Source organism: Prinia subflava, chromosome Z (genome assembly GCF_021018805.1).
Source record: "Prinia subflava isolate CZ2003 ecotype Zambia chromosome Z, Cam_Psub_1.2, whole genome shotgun sequence".
Classification (NCBI taxonomy): domain Eukaryota; kingdom Metazoa; phylum Chordata; class Aves; order Passeriformes; family Cisticolidae; genus Prinia; species Prinia subflava.
This window is the reverse complement of record NC_086283.1, coordinates 92,848,437-92,869,810: the sequence shown is the minus strand read 5'-3', so window position 1 is coordinate 92,869,810 and position 21,374 is coordinate 92,848,437. Positions and strand designations below refer to the sequence as shown.

Genomic DNA, 21,374 nt, shown 5'->3' with positions numbered 1-21,374 from the left:
ACAACAGTTTCTTGCCATATAAGATAGAACAGGAAGCAGCCCACAATGCTGGCTGTCTTTCAGATCTCAGTGACTCATGCATATACTACTTTTCTAAATTAACTTAACTCTGAAATGGGCCCTCATTATCAATACTGAGGTCTTACACAGCATCTTGCAGCATCAAAGACATCTCAGTACTTTATAAAAAAGTGTAAACTTTATACACACGCTTAAAGAACAAAAAGATTCTGCCATGTTCAGATGGTAAATGACAGCTATGAAACACACAGGAAAAATGTACCATAAGGTCTAGTTGACCAAAACATAAAAATTAGTCAAATTAGGGTGCCTTGCTATTACAGCAGTCCTGACTCATTAAAGTGTATCCTATCATGACAGTTTTCAGCTTCAATTTTACCCTGGATTACCTGGTGCCCTGAAAAAAGGAAATCAAAATCACTAGAGGTGTGAAAAGAAATTTCATTGAGGAAAACGTATTATTTGAACTTGAATCTAGCAAAGACGTTGGAAGAGCTGTGAGATGTATTCTGACTACGTAATGAACACCTCAGAGTACTGAAACAATAAACAGTACAATTATTATCATTACTGAAGTATCAGGAACTCATTCTTACGAAATATGCAGATCATGATGATTCAAGAAAATAGATTGTTGCAGATGCTGCCCTGGGACATTTTCTCAACTCCAGTTAGGGACAGTGTGACCTGCAGAAAGCAGCTCTAACACTCAATGAAACAATATTGTTACTTCTTACTGCTCTTGGAAAGAAACTCTGAAAACAATAACTGTGCTCAGCTCTCCCATGAAATGTGGTAGTTAGACAGAATTGTGGCTTCTTTTTCTCTAGTTCTCAGAACATACAAAGGACTTACATACTCTCTAGGTGTCTCACCTTAGAATGTATGTCAGTCAGGTTAAAAAAGGATGTCCTTCAAGACTTAAATGTCAACTACTCTTCTCAATTTTGTCTTGTTGGCTGAAGAAGCCACAAAAATTAACTCAGTTGTGCACAGTTTTAAGATGTCTAGCTGCACACTAGAAATACCAACATCTACAAACAGGAATAGGGTTAGAACATAAATAGAAGTTTTAGAAATGAAACCCTACTCCTTGAACTTGAAAATTTGAACTTGTATTTAAAACCCATACTTGCACATAGCTTTATAACAGGCACAAATTCCTTGTTAAACCCAAGCTTCTACAAAATCAAGGAAAACCTGAATTCCAGTTCAATTAATAGTCATGCTAACATTGCTTTATTTTATTCAAGAAGTATTTTAAGAAGGTGAATAAATATTAGCACCTACAATATATGGAGTTGATTCACTGGAAGATACACTGGTTTGTATTCCTTGCACTTCAATTTGGCATTTCACTGAAGTGTTTAATCCTCAGTCCTTAGGGCCCTCCATGACCTGTGAGCATAAGCAGGCAGCTTCAGAGGATGACTTGCATTGTGGAGGGCCTGAATTACTGTTCAGAGGTACCAATCTTTCTCCAGTGCTTTTCAACTTCGTTGAAATGGAGATGAGGCTTTTGTGGAGATGGCTAAAATTTTCCAGATCAGCCCAGGCCTAATGTCACAGCTGGCATATTGTCCTGTGATTCCCATTTCTTATCTGACCTGCTACACTAAACTACCTCTGGGAAAAGGTCTGAGGATTCATAAAGCTGTATTGATAATGATTTTTTCTCTCCTTCCCTTTAATATAATCCAGAATTCTAGAAGTTACTTAATGCCTGCATCAGTCATGACCATAACAGAAGGCAGTAATGATCAAGGAGATCAAAAGATCCCTATCATTAGAATAGCTTCTTTTTCTAACTTGGACAATGTTTTTTCCCTTTTGAACTGCAGTAAGACCTGCAATAGGAACAAATGAAGGCTAGAGTAAGGCAAGATACACTTTAGTTCTTCAGTTATATTATTCATTAAACTGTAGTTAAAAAAAATATAGTAAAAATGCTGATGTCTAGGTGGACATCAATGAGTCCACCTAGAGCACAGAAGCATTTGATCATTCTTTAATCAAATATTAGACAAATGTACTTCTATATTCTATTACCTTCTTAAGATACAAAAGCATGCAGCATGTTAACCTTTGGGTCATGCACTGTCCCAACCTGTCCTGTCCTTGAATATCTACAGGAGTAGAACAATTTATAGGGATTGTTTGGAGTGAATTTAGTATAGCAGCAGCATTAATCATGATTTTCACTACTTTCATTTTGGATACTCAGACCTAACTGTTGGGAGTGACACTCAAACTAAAAATATTTGGAATTGATCATGCAATTTACAGAATAAAGACAGACTGCAAAACCACCTCAACATGAAACACCAAAGTTCTTAACGATTTGTAGCAGAAAAAGGATCCAGAAAAAAACCCAGAATATTTACTGGCTGGCACATACCATGAATGTATCATACATGATCAAAAACCTGCCAATTAATCTTTTACATCTTAGCTATTCAACAGGCTGGAGAAAAATATAGACTTTTTACTATTTAACCACATATTTAAAACTCCTAAAAAAACCTCCTAAAAATTCTTGTGCAATGGCACAGGAATTCCACCTAGCTCTTCTAGAAACAGAGATATTCAGCAACTGGACTACACCATGCCCAGGACATTAATAAATATACATAAGGATTACTGGAGAATTCATGCTGTACATATATATATATATATATAAATCTTCAAGGAACTAACTTATTCTCAGACTGTACAAATGAGAGAAGGGTAGCTAGAGATTACACTGAGGGAAATATTTAGCAGCTTCCTTATACAGAAAGATTCAGGACTACTGATACATGTCAACACATCTGAGTGAAATGAATAGATTTACTCAAAGCTTGTCCTCACCACACACAACCAAACACTTCACAGACCCTTTAGTCACTGTTGGTGTGAGAAGGGCTTTGCTTTCATGCAAGTAAATCTCCCATTTTCCATGCCTGTATTGCATTCCCAGCATTGTATCTTATTTTATTACTTCTGGATTTTTGGAGTGCTGTTTCCATTTCCCTGCCCACTCCTTCATTATGATCTTTGATCAGTGGATCCTTCCCTGACATATACAAAATTAATGACTGTCTTAAAATACACAAAGGCACATACATGACTATAAATAACAGAACAGGGTCATTTAAAGGAATTCCAGATTAGACGTAAAAGAAAGTGCAGATTTGCAAAGTAGCAATTCAGTGACAAAACTATGGTATACATGAACACATGTTTAATGTGGTCTTTTAAAGTATTCTGATGGTGTACTAAGGGTTGTGATGTTTTGTGAAAGTTGTAGTTAATTCTGAAATTTCTGTTCTCTCTGACTACCAATAGTACAACAGCTGATAAATTCAGAAAACCAAAACAAGTATCCTACCATAGCCTCATGGTTGAATTAATCTGAATTTGGTAAAGTGCAAGCCACAAATGAAGCCTCCTCATGTGGTAGTATTCCCATAAACCTCTTCATTCCTATTAAAGATGCACTGCAGCTTTCAGTCAGGGTAGTAGTCTGGGCCTGTCTTCTCTGCCTAGCCATGTGTTTTCACAGATCTTAAAAGAAGCAAAATTTTTATGTACAAGGCTTCTACTATTTTGCCAATATAACCAGAGAATAGCTTCACAAGCTGTTAGGGGGAGAAGGACAGCAGGAGAAGTAATTACGTGAGATCTGTTTTCTAGGAAAAGTGAATTTAAAATCCCTGCCTTTTTTTCTTCCCTGCCACAATGAATTAGGTACTTTTCCTCTTTAAAACAATAAGGCAGAGAAAACACTGAAAGACAGACAGATGAGACATTTTCTACTATGTGAAAGACTGGAACGGGAAATTAATTTTGCAGTGGTTATATTAAAAAGCTTGTATGTAGCTGCTGACTAAGTCAGTGCTTATTTTGGAAGGTGTATCTGTATTTGTCAGATGAATCTGACATTCAGGCATCAGAAATGTAACTGTGTCCCCTCTAGTTGAATATGCAATTTTACCAGAAATAGGTTATACTTACATAAAAGCCCACCTACTCTTAACTTAGCTACACAGCACGCAGAAACTTCTTATCAGGATAGCATTCGATACATCTCAGAAACAATATCTAAGATCCAGTAAATTGATATTGTTATATTTCTCCAAGATTTACAGACTACAGGCCAAACTGGGACGCATAACTTCTCTTAAGAGTTTTAATGCTCATATAAACAGCTGAGTAACACAGGTACAGAGACACACGTAGACACAGATAGCTCCCAAAGATCTTGGAGTCTTTGGAGGTTCTGGACTGGAAGCTAGCCAAAATTATTCCAATTTACAAAAAGGGCATGAGGGAAGATCCAGGAAGACCTGTTGGTTCAATCTCAGTACCTGGAAAAATTATGGTGAAGATCATACTGGTTGCAGTTGAAAGGTTCTTAAAGAATAATGCAATCATGAGGCAGAATCAACAAAGTTTCACAAAAGGAAAGCCCTGTTTGACTGATTTGATATCCTTCTATAACAAGGTCAACTGTCTAGTGGGTGAAGGGAAGGATGTGGTTTTCCTGGATTTAGGAAGGATTAAGGATTCTTAATGGATTATATTTTGATATAACAGCACCCTTCTGAACTTGTTGTCAAACAGGGGTTCCCAGTGTGCTGGGTGGTGCCTGGCTGAGGGGCAGACCTCAGCAGGGTGCAGGGACTGGGCTGCATCTGGCTGGTGGCAGCCACCAGCGCTGCTCCTCAGGGTGCAGCTTTCAACAACATGCTGCAGCTTCTGGTCAGCTCTGAAGTGGCCAGGCAGTTGTAACAGGTAACAGCTGGACGTACCTTTCAAAAGAACTCTCCTCTCCTCTCCTCTCCTCTCCTCTCCTCTCCTCTCCTCTCCTCTCCTCTCCTCTCCTCTCCTCTCCTCTCCTCTCCTCTCCTCTCCTCTCCTCTCCTCTCCTCTCCTCTCCTCTCCTCTCCTCTCCTCTCCTCTCCTCTCCTCTCCTCTCCTCTCCTCTCCTCTCCTCTCCTCTCCTCTCCTCTCCTCTCCTCTCCTCTCCTCTCCTCTCCTCTCCTCTCCTCTCCTCTCCTCTCTCCTTGAACAAAACTGTCAGGTTTTTAATAAAAATGCGCAAATAATTTTCCACAAATTTCCAAAAAATTCCATTTGACATACTGAAATGAAAGCAATCTAGATTATTAATGGATGCCCTGTCAATAACTCTTTAGGAAAAGGTATTTCTATTTGCCTGTTTTCTGCCCTTGAAATAATGTAAATACTCACATAAAGAAAAGATAATATGAAAGCAGATTGCCGTGGGAGCATTTGCTGGTAGAGTACAGAGAACTGACCTTGAACTGCTGAATACAATCTGAGTAATTGCAAGATTCTTTCATGTGTTATCGGAATATTCTAATTACACTTTTCCTTGCATTGGAAACATGACTGAGATGTTATTCACATCTGCGTGCCTGTGCAAGGTGAGAAGGCTTGATGCAACATACAAAGGCAAAACATGATTTGTTTCTTTTTTAACTGATTTTTCAGTATGAGCATATTAAAGGCTCAGAATGAACAGAGATCAGCTGAGTATTTTTGCTGATGTCGCTCTGGTGGGGAGCAGTGCCACAGCCAGCGGCTCCTGCACGGCCGTGCGGCCCGAGCAGAGCCAGCGGTCCCACAGGATCAGGACACACAGGACACACAGGACACACAGGACACACAGGACACACAGGACAAAGGATCAGGACACACAGGACACACAGGACACAGGATCAGGACACACAGGACACACATCCTGCCGAGGCGCTGGCGAGGCACCCGCGGTCTGCTCCTGCTCGCTCCTCGCACGGCGCCAGCACGGGCGAGCGCACGGAGTCACCCGGGGCTGCCGGCTCTGGGCGAGCGGCATTCCAGCTTCCAGAGCTTCCGTAACGAGCACTACCCATCCGGGCACCTCGTATCCTCCCGGCGCACAGCGTTTTTTCTCAATGGACTGACGAACCTCCCCGTTCCCCGCCGAGCGCCTCCCCGGGGCAGCAGCGCCCGCCCCCGGCGGCTCCGGGCGGGGCCCGGGCAGGGGCAGCGCGGGCGGGGCGCGGCCGCTCCAGCCCCGCGGCGGGCGGGCCCTGCTCCCGCTCCCGCTCCCGCTCCCGGCCGGGCTGGGCGGGGCAGGCGCCTCCTTCCTGTTTCCGCTCGGAGTCCCGGAGCCCTCCAGGGCCGCGGTACCGAGGGGCGGTGGGCGGGGGTCAGCCGCGGGAGCGCGGCCCGGGCGGGGGGCGCCGGCGGCGGGGGGACATCGCCGTCCCCTCACGGCCCGTGTGTTCTCTCCGCAGGGAGCTCGGCTCGCCCTTCCGCCGCTCGGCAGGCCCGGAGGGTGCCCGGGCCGCAGGTGAGGCAGTGCCGGGCGCGGCGGGCGCGGGGCTCGGAGGGAGGCGGCCGAGCCTTTCGCCGGGACGCGCTCCGGGCCGGCACCGCTGCGTTTGGTGCCAGGCCGGCGCCGCTTCGGTTCCCAAAGCACTGCCGGGCTCCCCCGCCTCCTGCTGAACCTGCAGAGAGAAACCGACCGGGCTGGCTTTCCTGCACTTCCAGAGTACCACAGACCTCTTTTTCCATTTAGCAATGTATTGCTGGTAGCATTTGCAGCTCTGTTGGATTAAATGTCTAATTGTTCTGTAAGCACGGAACTTTAACATAGGGTCAGTGCTTTCTATTACGCTTTGACATACTACGCCCTGCTTTTAACTTCTAGCAAAACTGGTCTTGCCCTTAGATAGTGAACAATGACGACTTACATGAAAGTGGTACTTGGTGTCACAGAATCGTTAGGGTTGGAAGGGACCCCTGGGGATCACCCAGTCCAAGGCAGGGTGTCACCTAGAGCAGGTGGCACAAGAACCTGTCACCGTGAGCTTTGCACATCTCCAGAAGGAGACTCCGTGACCTCCCTGGGCAGCCCGTTCCAGTGCTCAGCCACCCTCAGTGTAAAGTTGCTCTTCCCCATGTGAAGGTGGAGCTTCCCGTGTTTTGTTCCTGTGTATGTGTGCTTTCATTTTGCTGAGTATTCAGATTGTTTGTTTTTTAATATTCTACAGGGTTTTCCCAACAGGAAGACAGAAAAGATGTTCGATATTAAGGCGTGGGCTGAGTACGTCGTGGAGTGGGCTGCCAAGGACCCCTATGGCTTTCTCACCACCGTGATCTTGGCTCTCACGCCGCTCTTTGTCATCAGCGCGGCGCTGTCGTGGAAGCTGGCAAAAATGATTGAGGCCCGGGAACGAGAGCAAAAGAAGAAACAGAAACGCCAGGAGAACATTGCAAAAGCCAAACGAACAAAGAAGGATTAAATTGGCAAAAACAGCCAGAATCCACTGGCTAAGAATCCACTTTCAAAATGAAATACTTGTACGTTTTGTGTTGTAACTGTCCTTTGATACTTGATCCTGTTATTTCTTGAAGTATGAAATTTAATACTTCCAGTGTATTTTTTTTCCTGCTGATTTGTGTTAAAATTTGCCCAAGTGACAGTTGTCAGAGTAATTAAATTCACTACTTGTATCCTAGTGCAGGTTGCTTTTCTAAATTTGCGTGTTAAATTAAAAAATTAACCTCTTGGGTGGCTCTGGAGGTAGATTATTTTTTTTCTCTTAGCTGAGCTATGACTTAACAAGTGTCTTAAAATTGTCAAGTTTAGGGGAAAATGTGAATAATAAACTGGATTACAGAAATGCAAGCTTTGGCATACGCTGAGCAGGGCTGTAGAGACAAGCTAGCTGTAGCATTAGATAGCAGACACAACTGATTTCCTTTAAGGTCACTGCATATGGCTGTGTGTGCCCATTGTGGCTGCTGCAGTGTCTTTGATGGTGGTGCTTGTCTGCAGAAATATCCTACCTTAGCTTTTCCTGTTTCCTGAACTACAAGCCATCAACAGCCTTTAACTTCAGCCCAAGTTCTAGGAAACTGATTGCTTGTTCTTACTAGCTTCATTTCTCTTATGGTACTCATGTTCTATAAAATACAGTACTGTTGTCTGGTCTTCCCTAACAATCACCTGAATGCTCCACCTGTAACTAATTTGTTTTTGCCTTCATAAACTCTTTATGCCTCAAAGAATAGCCATAAATGGGGTGAGACCAAAGACCCAGTGTTCTGAGTCCCAGAGACCTGTAGCAGATAGCTGTGCAAGGATGATGCACAAGCTGGTGGCAGTGGTTCTGCTTGCTAACCTGCTGGCTACCTTTGATCTAAAACTTAAATTTAGGTAGTACTTTTGTTCTCATGGCCCTTGAAACTCTGCTGCCTTAGAGGCTGCAGGATGCTGACATAGTCAAAGAAGTCAGGTTTGTGTTGTAAATAGATCAAAATTATTTAACCTTATTTCCAGTTAATCTCTTCTTAACAGAATTGATTGATTTTTCAAAGCCTGATTTTTTAATAACAGTCTGTGGTGGCCTCTACATAGTCTAGTTCAAAAGAGCTTGTAGCAGTCATTAAGATTTTACATTTTGCGTATTTCTAACCAGCAGCACGGAGTTGTGCATTCTAGCAGCTACTCTTTGATCAAGTTTAAAAATAAAACCTTAAAATAATACCATTGTTCAAATGAAGAGACCTATAGAGCTGGCTGACACCAAGGGGGATCAGAAGTGGGGAGTCTAACTGAAATTACTTTTAAGTAAATGTGAAGTTGATCCCCTTTCAATTTTGTTGGTGAAAGCAAGCATTATTAGAATATGACATTTGGGCATTTTATAAATATGTGAGATTAAGTCTCCATGTTTTGTATGAAGTGTTGTCAAATATGTATGTGTTTGACCTTTGATACCTACATCGCTTGAAACACAGGGAGGAGAACTGCTGAGGGATATACTCTATAAATAAATTTGATACTTTTAAAAAAAAAATTGTGTGGTCATTATTTTTGTTTGAGGTTCTCAAACATCATCTCTAAGCAAATAATCTGCACATTTTATGTATCTAAACTATGGCCAAAATTATCTTATCATCTGGGGAAGTCCACAGATACACCAGGAATAAAAACTAATTTTTTAAAATATTCATGACAGTCCTTTGTCCCAGACCTAGTGTAATTTTCCAGCAGCTTTATCAAGTACTTCTAGCTTCTGTTGTAGCAGTTATATGTAGTTTAACTGATTTTACCCTGTGCAAATTGCAAATCAAACATTCAAATATGTTGACTGTTTTTAAGTTACAAGAATGTCCCTATGATGAGTACAGAGCATAATCAGTGTAGTGTCACGGTGATTCCTGTTCATGAAATCAACTGTTCTGTCTGCTTGCCAGTGAAAAGCATGCTGGCACTGCCAAGGGATTTATTCTGAAGAGACACCTTGCCAAGGTTTGGGAAAATGTAAGTGTATTGACTACGATTCTTATATCAAGAACAGTTTTGAAGCTAAATTAGTCTTCAAGGAAAAAAATCAATTTAAACTTTAAGAAAATTCAGATAGTCTTTTAGCTATGAATTCAAGAGTAACTGATGAACAGCAACTGTCAAAACCAAACCTAGTAACACAGCCTATTTTTCACTAAACCCAAACACTTCACAATACTTTGTCATGATTAAGCCTATTTGAATAGTTCAGCAAAAGCAACTGAAACTGCTTTAATACTACTTTATTGCACTCTTGTATATAACAACTGTGTATGTCATCTGTTAAAATATTTATCCATTAACAGTATCTGTCCATTAAATTGCTTATTTCTTTTGACTATTACCACTGCCTGGTGGCATCCAGGCCCCTGGCTGGAAGGTATTTGCAGTACTTGTGGGGTCTTGTGAGGGTTCCTTCTTTCCATAGTAAGGGGCAGATGCGTGGCCTTTAACCTGAGTATGACTTGGTTCAGCAACAAGTCCTTCCTCATACTCCTTGGCCTGAAGCAGCTTATCCTTTTCAGATACATCCTTGACTTTCTGTTTCATTTCTTCTCTGTTATTTTCATTCCTAAGAATCTCCTACAAACACAGTAGAAAGATGATTAGGTAAGTCAGGAGCAAATGCAATACACAGTGTTGCAATAAACATTTTAAACAGTCATTTCTTTTCTTAATTTTATAACCCAAATTTTCAGGTATTTAAGTAAAATAAAATATGGCAAAGTTAATTGGTTTTCCACAACCCTATCTTAGAAGGTTCTTAATGTTTGAATCATCTTGTTGAAGAAAAACTGCATTGTGGTGTCCATTTCACTATTCTATTGGAGCAAAAAGAAGAAATTAAGAAATTAAATTCAGTCATCAACAAATGTGAAAGTACATTAAAAATAAGGCTATATTTGCATTGTTTCCTATGTTGGAGTTGATACTTAGAGCTATTTATCTCTTCCTGTAATTCACTATGCCTGTGGTGCCTCAGGGCACAGTTTTGGGAGAAACAGGTGTGCAACCTTTGGGGCCTTGCTAGTGCAAGACTACAAAATAAAGAAAATCACAAAATCACAGATTGGTCAGGTTGGAAGATAGCGCAGTGGGTCCTTTGGTCCAACTTCATTCATTGTTCCAGCAGGGTCATCCCAGAGCACACAGTGCAGGATTGTGTCCGGATGGTATTTGATTGTTTCCAGTGAGGGAGACTCCTCATCCTCTGGTCAGTCTCTTACAGTGCTCGGTCAACCCCACAGTAAAGAAGTTCTTCCTCACATTCAGGTGGAACTTCCTGTTTATCAGGAAGTTCATCCTCTGCATCAGTTTCTGCCCATTGCCTCTTGTCCTATTGGTCGGCACCACTGAGAAGAGCCTGGCTCCATCCTCTTGACACCCTCCCATCAGATACTGATAGACATTGATCAGGTCCCCTCTCAGTCATCTCTCCCCAGCTTTTCCTTGTAGGAGGGATGCTCCAGTCCTCTAATTAAATTCATTGCCCTCTGCTAGATGGCAATGTAGATACACTGCTCCAGGAGCTCCATGTCTCTCTTGTCCTGAGGAGCCCAGAACTGGACACAGCACTGCAGGTGAAGGCTCACCAGGACTGAGGAGAGAGGCAGGATCACCTCCCTCCCCCTGCTGTCAGAGCTCTTCCTAATGTCCCCAGGATCCCACGGGATTTCTTGGCCCCCAGGACACGCTGCTGGCTCATGGACAGCTTGCTGTCCACCAGGACCCCCAGGTCCTTCTCCTCAGAGCTGCTCCCCAGAGCTCTCCTCAGAGCAGGTCAGTCCCAGGCTGTGCTGGTCCCTGGGGTTGTTCCTCCCCAGGGGCAGGACCGTGCCCTTCCCTTTGCTGGATTTCAGTCCTCTCTGCCCATCTCCCCAGCCTGTCGAGGTCCTTCTGAAGGGCTGCACAGCCCTCGGGGTTACCAGCCATTGCTCCCAGCTCTGGGTCCTCAGCAAACTTGCTGAGGACGCACCTGTCCCTTCACTGGTTGTTGGGGGTTAGATTTGTTTCTTTTTTACTTACCAAATTTTTTCCCGTAAGTTGCTAGGAACCTAAGTACTGGGTTCTTATAGGTACTCAAGCAGAACAAAGGCGTGGAAGGAGAGGAGTTGCAGCACCTGGCTACACTTCTTTGGGTCTCGGGGAGCTTCTCTCAAGAGGGGGAGATAACTCCAGTTTTGGGGCAGGTAAAGGACAGAGCTAGGGAGTTTCCCTCTCTTGCTCTCAGCATCAGAGAGAGGATGGCCAGGCTGCTGCTTGCTGTGGGAGGAGTCACTGTCACCATCACGTCCATCCTGGTAAATCTACCACCATCTGCTCGTGTGCCCAGGAACTCTGATTCACCTCCTCCTGCCCTGCTGAGCCAACCCTGTCCCACTGCAGCTCCTTTGGCGCTGCTCTGAGGTTTTTCTGCTGCTCTGTGTCCCTGGACTGCCCTGCCCTGCTGGGACATCCCTGCTGCTCCAGACACCACTGCAGAGCTTCTGATCCCATCCACCAGCCTGGGAGTGTCCACCACTCCAGCCTGGGGCTCTCGGAGTCCCAAGAGATCAAAATGCCCCGGGCTTTGTGAAACAAAGCCCCTCGAGGTTCCTGGTTCTGTTTATTATTAATGTTGTAGTTGTTGTTTGTTTATCTTGTTAAACATACTAGTAAAGAACTGTTATTCCTATGCCCTTACCTGTCCCTGAAAGCCCCTTTAATTTTCTAAATTATAATAATTTGGATGGACGGGGTCTGAATTCTCCATTCCTAGGGAGGCCCTGCCCCTCCCTAGCAGACACCTGTCTTTCAAACCAAGTCACTGGTGAATAAGTTAAACAATACTGGGCCCTGTACTGAAACCTGAGGAGCACCACCAGGGACAGGCCTCCAACTAGACCCTGTGCCAGTGATTAAAACCCTCTGGGTTCTGCCATTCAGCCAGTTCTCAATCCACTTCACTGTCCACTCAATCCAGGCCACACCTCTTGAGTTGTCCTACAAGAATGTTCTAAAAGACAGTGTCAAAAGCCTTGCTGAAGTCAAGGTTCCATTGCTCTCCTCTCCTCCATCCAGGGAGTTATGTCATCATAAAAATCAATCAGGTTGGTCAAACATGATTTATCTGCAGTGAGTCCATGCTGCCTATTCCTGATCCCCATCCAGTCATCCATGTGGATAGACATGGCTTCCAGAATTAAGAAAAAGGCTGAGCTCTTTTCTCCAGATTACAAGTATGTGGAGGAGTTAAGGAGAAACTATACCAGTACATTCCTCTGTGAGCAAGAGACCATGACATTATTTTAGGAATTTAAGTGTTAAAATACATGCGATACTGCCAAGAGTTGAAATAGCAACTATGAACACCTAAGACTACTTTAAAAGACAGTAATTAAAGAAAACCTTATGTAGGATTGACCATGGCTGGATGCCAGATGTTTACCAGAGCTTTTCACTCCCCTCTACAGCTGGACAGAGGAGAGAAAATATAATTAAGAGTTCACAAGCTAAGGACTATGAGAGATCATGCACTAAATACCATCACAAGCAAAACAGACTTAATCCTATCACAGGATGATGAGAAGTAAAATAAGATCTTAAAATTACCTCCCCCTTACATCTTCCTCCTTCTCAGCTCTGTCTCCTCCCCCTAGCAAGTGCAGGGAGACAGGGAGTGGGAGTTATGGCCAGTTCATCACACACTCCTGCCTCTGCTCAGGGAGAGGAGTCCTTTCCCTATAGCAACATGGAATCCCACCCATGGGAGACAGTTCTCCATGAACTTCTCCAACATGAGTCCCTCTCATGAGCAATAGTCCTCCCCAAACTGCTGCAATGTAGGTCGTTTCCATTGGGTGCAGTACTTCAGGCACAGCCTGCTCCAGTGTGGATCTCCCACAGGGTCACAAGTCCTACCAGGAAACCTGCTCCAGCATGGGCTCCTCTCTCCATGGGTGGACAAGTCTCTGCAAGGACCCTGTCTCAACACGGGCCTCCATCAGGGTCACAGCCCCCTCTCAGGCACCCACCTGCCCTGGCCTGGGTCTCTCCATGGCTGCAGGTGGATCTCTGCATCCCCAGGGACCTCCCTGGGCTGCAGGGCACAGCTGCCTCACCATGGGCTGCACCTCGGGCTGCAGGGGAACCCCAGCTCTGCCCTGGAGCTCCTCCTGTCCCTCCTTCTGCACTGACCTGGGTGTCTGCAGGGCTGCTCCTCTCACATATTGTCACTCTGTTCTTCTCTGAGCACAATTACAACTCAGCAAAAATTTTTAAAGTCTCCTTAAATATGTCACCAGAGAAGCATTACCATCATTTCTGATGGGCCCAGTTGTGACCAGAGGCAAGTCCATCTTGGAACTGGCTGGGACTGTCTCTGCCAGACATGGAGGAAACTTCTGGCAGGTTCTCACAAAAGCCACCCCTGCAGCTGTCCTGCTACCAAAACCTGGCCATACAAACCCAACAGACCTTGTCTTAGAAGTACCATGGAAAGTAACCCCTTTTCTTGGTTCTTAGTTGCCTCTGTACCTAAATTCACAGATAAATGGAGCAGAGGCAGAACCCTTTGCATACAAATGGAAACTGAATGGAAATACACAAGAAATACACAAATGACTTTGCAAACTGAAGAGGGGTGAAAATTCTCACATGCTCAAACAGGAATACTGCCAAGCATAACAAGATCAAATTTTCAACAGTGAGTATAGCAAAACCTCCTAGTGGTATCTCTCAATTCTACGCTTGTTTACCGCACGCCTGTGAAAATCCACCACAACCTTACTGATTTCAAGGGGATTACTCCTATGGTGCTTGTATTAAACCACTACTAAGAAACAAGAAAAGCAAACACCTTTGTGATAACTGAAGACTGCATCATTGCCTCTGCTAAAACAATGGGAAGTGATTTATTAAAATACAAACACAACCTACTTACTGTGAACAGCTATTATGGATTTAAAATCTCTTCAAGTGATTACTTCAACATAACATTATCTTAGTAAGGTAAGAGCAGCTGTAACTAAACACCAAATACTCCAAGTCCATTTCAAATGTTGCTATATAATTGTTCTCTGGTTTTCAGACTCAAATAAGGCTCTTTTAATCAGCTTTCTGTGGACAAAGTATAATTGTGATACAGTAAAATGAAACAGTGGATCTTTAAAAAAAAAACCCCAAAACATGAGAAATTTTTCTTATTAGCAAATGCAAAAAAAAACACCCCAAACTGAAGTGACTTATTTAGAATTTTCTATACAACCTACCTGGACAAAAATTTTTCAACTAAAAAATGTACACATTCATTTTTGGCACTAAAATCATGCCACTAACACGTACACTGAAATCACTGTGTTCCTGCACTCAAACTAAAGAAAATATGAATTGGAAATATGGGGTCAATTGGCATGTTAGAAAAACTGGGTCAAATACATTCTCACTTTGAGACTCCACTGCTAACCAATCTTTTACTGTCTGATTTGCTACAAAAAGTAACTGAGGGGTGAAAGTTAGTTTGTGGCTTTTTTTCTTTGTTTGTTTAAGTTACATTGTCAGGTTCAGAACATTATTTTCTCTCTTCAAAGACGAATCACAGTACTTTATAAGACGGCTATCTTTACTATAACTGCCCCCATTAAGTTTTCTGCTAAAATATAAGTACATGAATGTAATGTGTTCTGACCATTAAGGGAAACGCAAAATCTTTCTATCCAACCAGAGAACATATTACCTATCAGATAGCTGCAGTTTTTCAAGGATTAGCTTGTTCTTCCAACACTCTCTTTTTGCACAAATAGATTACATAAGCTCTTTGAACCAGCAATTCTTGGGAAGCACATGGCATCACAAGAGTATCAGAAATGTCCTTCAACATTTTTATTAAAAGAAAACTCTAAGAACTGGGGCTATGCTGCAAAATAAAAAACAAAAAATGCCTTAGGATATCCAGCCACATTTTAAGGCAGTTGTAATCCCTCCATGCAGATGTTCACTTTGAAATGTATCAGCTCCCAGCATACGGAATAGGATACACAAAAGGATATGCCAAGAGCTAGGTCCAACTATGTGTTCTGCAGTTTATTTTTAGGTGGAAAGTAAAATAAGACATTTTATCACTGCGGGTTGTTCAGCTTTGGTGATTATTATAAGTTGCATGAGATTTTTAACACTTCTAATGTTTGAAGCTGCATGTCTTCCCTCCCTAGGAAGGCAGAGTTTAAGAAAGTGATGTCTAAGGTTTTCTTGAAGAACACTATTATTCAGGAAATACCAAAGTAGCCCTGTGTGGAGTTTGAGGCAGCTGTTTTTCATCCACAAAACTGCTGACTTCTGCATAATCTGACATCTTAGTATTGGTAACAGCTGCATGATCAAAGAATGAAAGATGGCCTGCTCCTAGGAGCAACACAGCTCAAGACACGTTGCTGTCTTCCAAGAGTGCTTCTGCAAAAGACATCGGGCTCTATATCCTGCCACCAGCATGAAATTTTCACTTTTGTTGCAAACTATGTATTTTTCAAAGCTCTCAGTAACTCAGGCAGCTGAGTTGTATCACAAAGTATCCTTTGTGGCTTGGAAACCACCTTCACCTCCACTCCACACAAGGAGAAAAATCTTGGAAAAGAATTTTAGATGCTTACCTGACTGTAGCAAGACCTGCTTTGTAGGGTCAATATTTGGAATGCAGTGTTCTTTTTCTCTTACAGACTCCCACACTGTCACTTCTTTCCCCTTCCTGAATAAACTAGTAGCTTTACAGAATGAATAAAATTAGCTCCTCATGGAAGGAAGGTGTCACGAATACAAAAGAGGGTTCTCTAGACACACTCACTTCTTCAAGTGGAGTCTGGCTCAGCAGTGATCAGCCTTTGCTGAACACTTCTTGCTCTTCTTCTCCCCAGGCAAATGGCAGTACTGAGCCCTCTCTACCCTGCAGCCCCAGCTGAACCTCACACCCTGAGGAACCAGTCCTCCCCTCTCTGTATCCCCCTCAGCCCTCGAGCCAGCCACAGGCACACCAGCACCTGCCTCTCACAAAATATTTTCAAACTCCTCAGCACAAAGTTGTGAACAGAGCTCCAAGGATGCAGGTACATGCAGATATGCAGTACCAGTGTACAGTGTCTAAGGGGCAAGGTTAAAGATTATTTTAACAGATTGTCATTTTCCAGAATGTTTTCTAAAGACACTAGACCTAACCCTTTAATTACAAGGGCTTTATTTATTAATATTTTTGGGAAAATGCTACATTTCTTTTCAGATGGGTTTGTATTTTGATTAAAATAGAAATAATTTACAATGTCTTAGAAACTATTTCACTTCCCAACTTATCATAAGTTGAAATACTCACGATTTCTCTTGATTTGAATCTTGTTAGCTACTTACCGTTTGATGCCAGAACTGAGAAACAGCTGGACAGATTGATGATTTTTGAACTGTAGACAGTGTAATTCATAGAATACTTACATTTTATGTCTGGCGTGAGTATTTTGTGTTTAATCATGAATTAACTTGAACTTAGAACCCTGCCTATTAAAAATTCCTACTCGTACATTGACAAAAATTTGAAAAATAACAAATGGAATGAAAAAATTGTTTTGGCAGAGTAGTTAAAAATGATGTAAGACAATTCAACATGTCAGAATCTTTCTTCATTATCAAATTAACTGAAACTCAGGCAAAATGCTAGATCTTAAGCCGAATCACCATTTTTTAGAATATCACTAAACAACTAAACTAAACTCCATTTTCCAGTTTGACAAGTTAAATAGGCAAGATGAAATAATTGGCTATTACATCATATTTTAAGAGTAGGAGGCAGAGAGAGGACCTCATCTTTGGGAAGCACTGAATGTTCTGATGCAGGGCAGGTCTTGATAACTCAGCAACTGAATATGAGCTCAGCAGTACCAGCTTGAGAATGAGAAATAATGTGGTAAATGAAAAGCTGTCACTGCATGGCAAAAACAGAGAAGCAGTTTGAAACAGAAAGGTTTATCTGGATTAGACAAAATAGTTATTTCAATCACACACTGACTGCTAATTTGGTAAAGAACATACACTAAATATCCTTGGTCCATCAACAAACAACATTAGTCAAATCAGTGTAAGGTTTGCTTTACACAGGTTCAGTTTTTGAGCAAATTCCTGATCAGTTACAATATTTAGTTTAACATGCAGTGCTAATACCACATTTACTACCATGCTAAACCAGCTAAATATTAATCATAACTCACAGTAATTTTTGTTTAAATTAAATCTGCAGACAAGCAGCGTTTACTATTACTGAAGTATTATGGTGCTAGTTATGAACTACAGAATCTTTGGCATGAGCTGACATAGTTTCTAGGGCACCACAGTGTAACACACATGTTTGGCAAGAAAATGTAGCAAGAGGCAAAAGGAAGATACACTGGAGTGTAAAGTATATGACCAACACATGGAGATGGTAGGAGTTTGTGCCTGAATTATTTTTACAATTCGGCAAAGATATTTGTCCAAAACTACACATATATTCAAGATTACAGACAAAACTGTGTAGAAGCAGGAAAAAACACCAACCACTGCACTCTGCCCTGAATAAAGGGCGATGCATAGCCCTGATCCCCACAGAGCAAACAAGGAACTGTAGCTGTGACTCAGTCGCAGTTTGGTCCTTGCTTTCCCTTACACATGATGTAATCTGTACCAGCCCTTTTCCTGGTACGCTTCACTCTGCCCTCCACCCCCGCTCAGCTGTGCTGTCAGTGAATCAGGACAGAGCCAGGGCTCCATGGACTCCTTCCCCCAAGGATGGGAGCAGAAGAGCAGCAGCAGCTCTTTCCTTGGCAGCCTTGGAATCTGCAGCACGGGCAATCTGGAAGCAATGGGGGAAACTGGTCCCAATACTCCTCTGTGGAGGATGACAAGCAGTTATAGTTCAAACTTGAAGAGAAAGTTAAAATGAGCAAGAGGAAAAGAATCTAAAAGATGATGGCTTCTGCAAATGCTCAGTTTGGTTTTTTTTAATTGAATTCTATGACTACTCCCTTCTATTTAAGGTCTTCATAGCTCAGTTCTTTATATTGTCAAATTTTACTGCCCGTTTGCATTGAATAATAACTCTATCTGGAATCATGCATAATTTACTATGCAAAATGCTATTTAGTGCAACCTAAGTTACTGAATTTGGCCCAAATCCTGGCTGTGATTCTGAACAACAATGGTGGGAAATATTTTGCTCAGAGACACATTTGTCCCTGTGCTTTTTAAATATTCTTTCCTTGAACTGAATCATACTGTGTAGCTTTTGGTGGCTTCAGGAGTAAATTACTCATGTGCTAAGCCCTAGTCTCTATATAAGAATGTACCATCTCCATGTCAGTGTTCTCATTTTACAACTTCTCAGCTGAAGCATCTGAAAGCAGACAGAGGCAAAACTGTAACATGCAATCTCAACAGTGTCAAACAAAGCATTTTTCTAAACTGCATTTCATTCTCCTTAAAGCAATGCAAATTCTCTGTAAACTAATCTACATGAATGAACCTACTTTTGATCATACCATCTCTCAAATAAACAATACTTATGATCAAACAAATGGGAAGAGTGAATATACATTGTGGGAACTAAATAGAATTTAATTTCAATGTAGTTATTTGGGGGTTGAGAGGAAGAAACCTTATGCTTATTACAATTCACTGAAGTATGTTTTTCCCTTACTTGACAAGGAGTTTGCCCAAACAGATAATTATGGATAGACATAGTTTAGCTTAAACTAGACATAGTTTAAAAGAATAGAAGTGTCATCACAGAAGTTTTTTTTAGCATTTCACCTTCTATCCAACTATGCAATCCAGAACTCACTGAATTTTATTACTGTACACAGTAATAATTCTGTGTATAATAACAAGTACATACTGCATGAGAAAAGCAATGATTTACTGTGGTTTTCAATTTCAAACTATTTTCAGGATCTTGATGCTAATTAAAGGAACATGCAATTCTACTTTACTTCCCATCAGATATTAATATAAGATACACATGCATAGAGAACCACAGAGAAGTTTCAATTCAAACTGAGATTCGTGGCTGTGCAGCCCTGTGTGTGCTATAGAGGAAGCAGCACCTGTACCAACAGGGAGGTGCCATCTAGTGCAAAGACCTGTGTACACAGAGGTGTCACGATGGGTTTGCATCTACCACTTTCAGGATACCACTTCCGTGGGTTCAGAGATAAAACATTTCTCTCCATACCAGTTTCTTTCAGCTTTGCCATAATTGCAAGTTTCCTCATTAGTTTTCTGACACCCCAAGAAAGTCTGTAACTTTATTTCTGTCTCCATTCTACAGACATGGCTTTAAACAATGCCAGGTATCTCAGATATCCTTGAACCTCAGGATATTGTCAGTAGGGAGAAAATAAGAGTTAGATTTCTAAATACATTCACATATCTTGTGTTATAGATAATAACAAAATAATATTTTGTTATCCAAAATATAAAGATGCCATCTTTAAAGTCATTAGAAAAATCTGAAGCCAGAAGGAAATCTGGGAGGTAGGAGCATATGCAAGACAGCATATTTACATTTACCTTAGAAATTTTTAGATGAGCGATACAGAAGGTGGACTGTGGCTCAGAGAATGGAAAGGAATAGTCTTTTAAAAAAATAATTTGCATGGATGGAACATCCTTTCTATAAAACAACTGCTATATATCAAGACAACTTTTCTCAATAAATTTTGACAGCATTAAAGCTTAGCAGGTGAACTAATATGCATGTAAAGTGATAAATTATTAAATCTGCTTCTACAAAATAGCATTTGATCAAATGTATTTTAATATTAGTAGCCTTTAAAACATTTTCAATTATTAAAAATTGTAAGGTCACGAGACAATGACATATTTCCTATTTGTAAAAACACTTGCTACATACATCTAGTTCCCTATATACATAATAAAGAAACCTATTAGTCAACTTAGTTATTAATCCCTAGTTAAACTGGTTAAAATGTAATTTTGAGCAGCACAGGAATAAAGGTAATGATTTTCTTCAGCCAACCATATATGATCATACTCAATATACATATAAGGGGACAGATGACAGGATGCTACAGTACTGCAAAAATTTACATATTTAAGGTCAGATTCTCATTGTTATTAAGGAGTATATGTACTGTACATACTGTACACATGCTCAGACAGGGCAAAGGCATGATCCAGAACTCTATACCAAGACAGATTCCCTGATTACCATAGGAACAGAGTATGTTTAAGAAGAACATAAGAAACAATAGGATCTGCACTAATTTGTCAAGTTATCTCCTTCATCATTACTAAGTTGAGACTTGGCATATTTCAAGCTGTAAAAAAATCAAAAGGTAACCAACTGTTAACCAGTATCCCAGAAAGAAATATTTTTATTTCATTCATATCCTAAGGCTTCCAGCATTAACATTCCTTGTGTAACTGGCCAGGTTAGAAATAACTAAGGTGATGAGCAGCATTCATGAGTCATGTCTAGCCAGACACAGAAGGCCAAGTGACCTCCTTCTAAAATGGGGAAAAGGGGATGAGTGCACAAGGAGGAAAGAAACCACTAGAGATGTGGTACATTTAACACTGCACAAGCTTCTTGGAGTATTCTTTCATTAAAAAAAAAAAAAAAAAGATAAACTAAAGAAAGATAAGTAAAGCAACTTCCTCTGAGTGAAAGTGAGAGCTTTATAATGGAAACAAGCAAACAAATAAAAAAAGGTCAGTTAGGTGTTTGTGGAAGAAGGAATGGCCTGAATTTAAAACATGATCAAGTCTCAAGAAAATCATCAATGGACCTAGCTTGATGTCATGACCCAACTCTGACCACTGTCAGGGAGGAACAACTCATATTTGTTCTCACTTAAATGACTGCCATGTCCTGATAATTATTGTCTTGGTTTGGAAAGACAGGTATCTACCAGGGAAAGCTGCAGCTTCTCTTGGAATGGAGAACGTAAACCCCCTCTTACCAAATTATTATAATTTTGCACTTAAGGGCTTTCAA

At 41.5% G+C, this 21,374-nt stretch overlaps 2 protein-coding genes across 4 annotated transcripts in view; one reads left to right on the top strand and one right to left on the bottom strand.

Annotated features, from left to right (window-relative positions):
- The first annotated feature begins 6,081 nt into the window (after positions 1-6,081).
- SMIM15 (small integral membrane protein 15) lies at positions 6,082-7,585 on the top strand. 3 transcript variants are annotated; one of them, XM_063423033.1, is made up of 3 exons: positions 6,082-6,197; positions 6,309-6,364; positions 7,068-7,585. In XM_063423033.1, the coding sequence occupies exon 3, from the start codon at positions 7,095-7,097 to the stop codon at positions 7,317-7,319; it is 225 nt and encodes a 74-aa protein (XP_063279103.1). In that variant the 5' UTR covers positions 6,082-6,197; positions 6,309-6,364; positions 7,068-7,094; the 3' UTR covers positions 7,320-7,585. The 3 variants fall into 3 exon arrangements, with proteins under 3 accessions (XP_063279103.1, XP_063279105.1, XP_063279104.1); XM_063423034.1 differs by having other exon boundaries at positions 6,105-6,197; positions 6,309-6,671; XM_063423035.1 differs by lacking the exon at positions 6,309-6,364 and having other exon boundaries at positions 6,086-6,197.
- Positions 7,586-9,595: 2,010 nt separating this feature from the next.
- The window catches only part of NDUFAF2 (NADH:ubiquinone oxidoreductase complex assembly factor 2), a 61,248-nt gene continuing 49,469 nt past the window's right edge, over positions 9,596-21,374 (bottom strand). The window contains exon 4 of the mRNA XM_063421945.1: positions 9,596-9,952. Coding sequence (XP_063278015.1) covers positions 9,695-9,952 — 258 coding nt within the window. The 3' untranslated portion in view covers positions 9,596-9,694. The remainder of the gene's footprint in view (positions 9,953-21,374) is intronic.

What these genes read in the sequence shown, in the direction of transcription:
- SMIM15 (XM_063423033.1), top strand. Translation starts at nt 7,095, where the DNA reads ATGTTCGATATTAAGGCGTGGGCTGAGTACGTCGTGGAGTGGGCTGCC.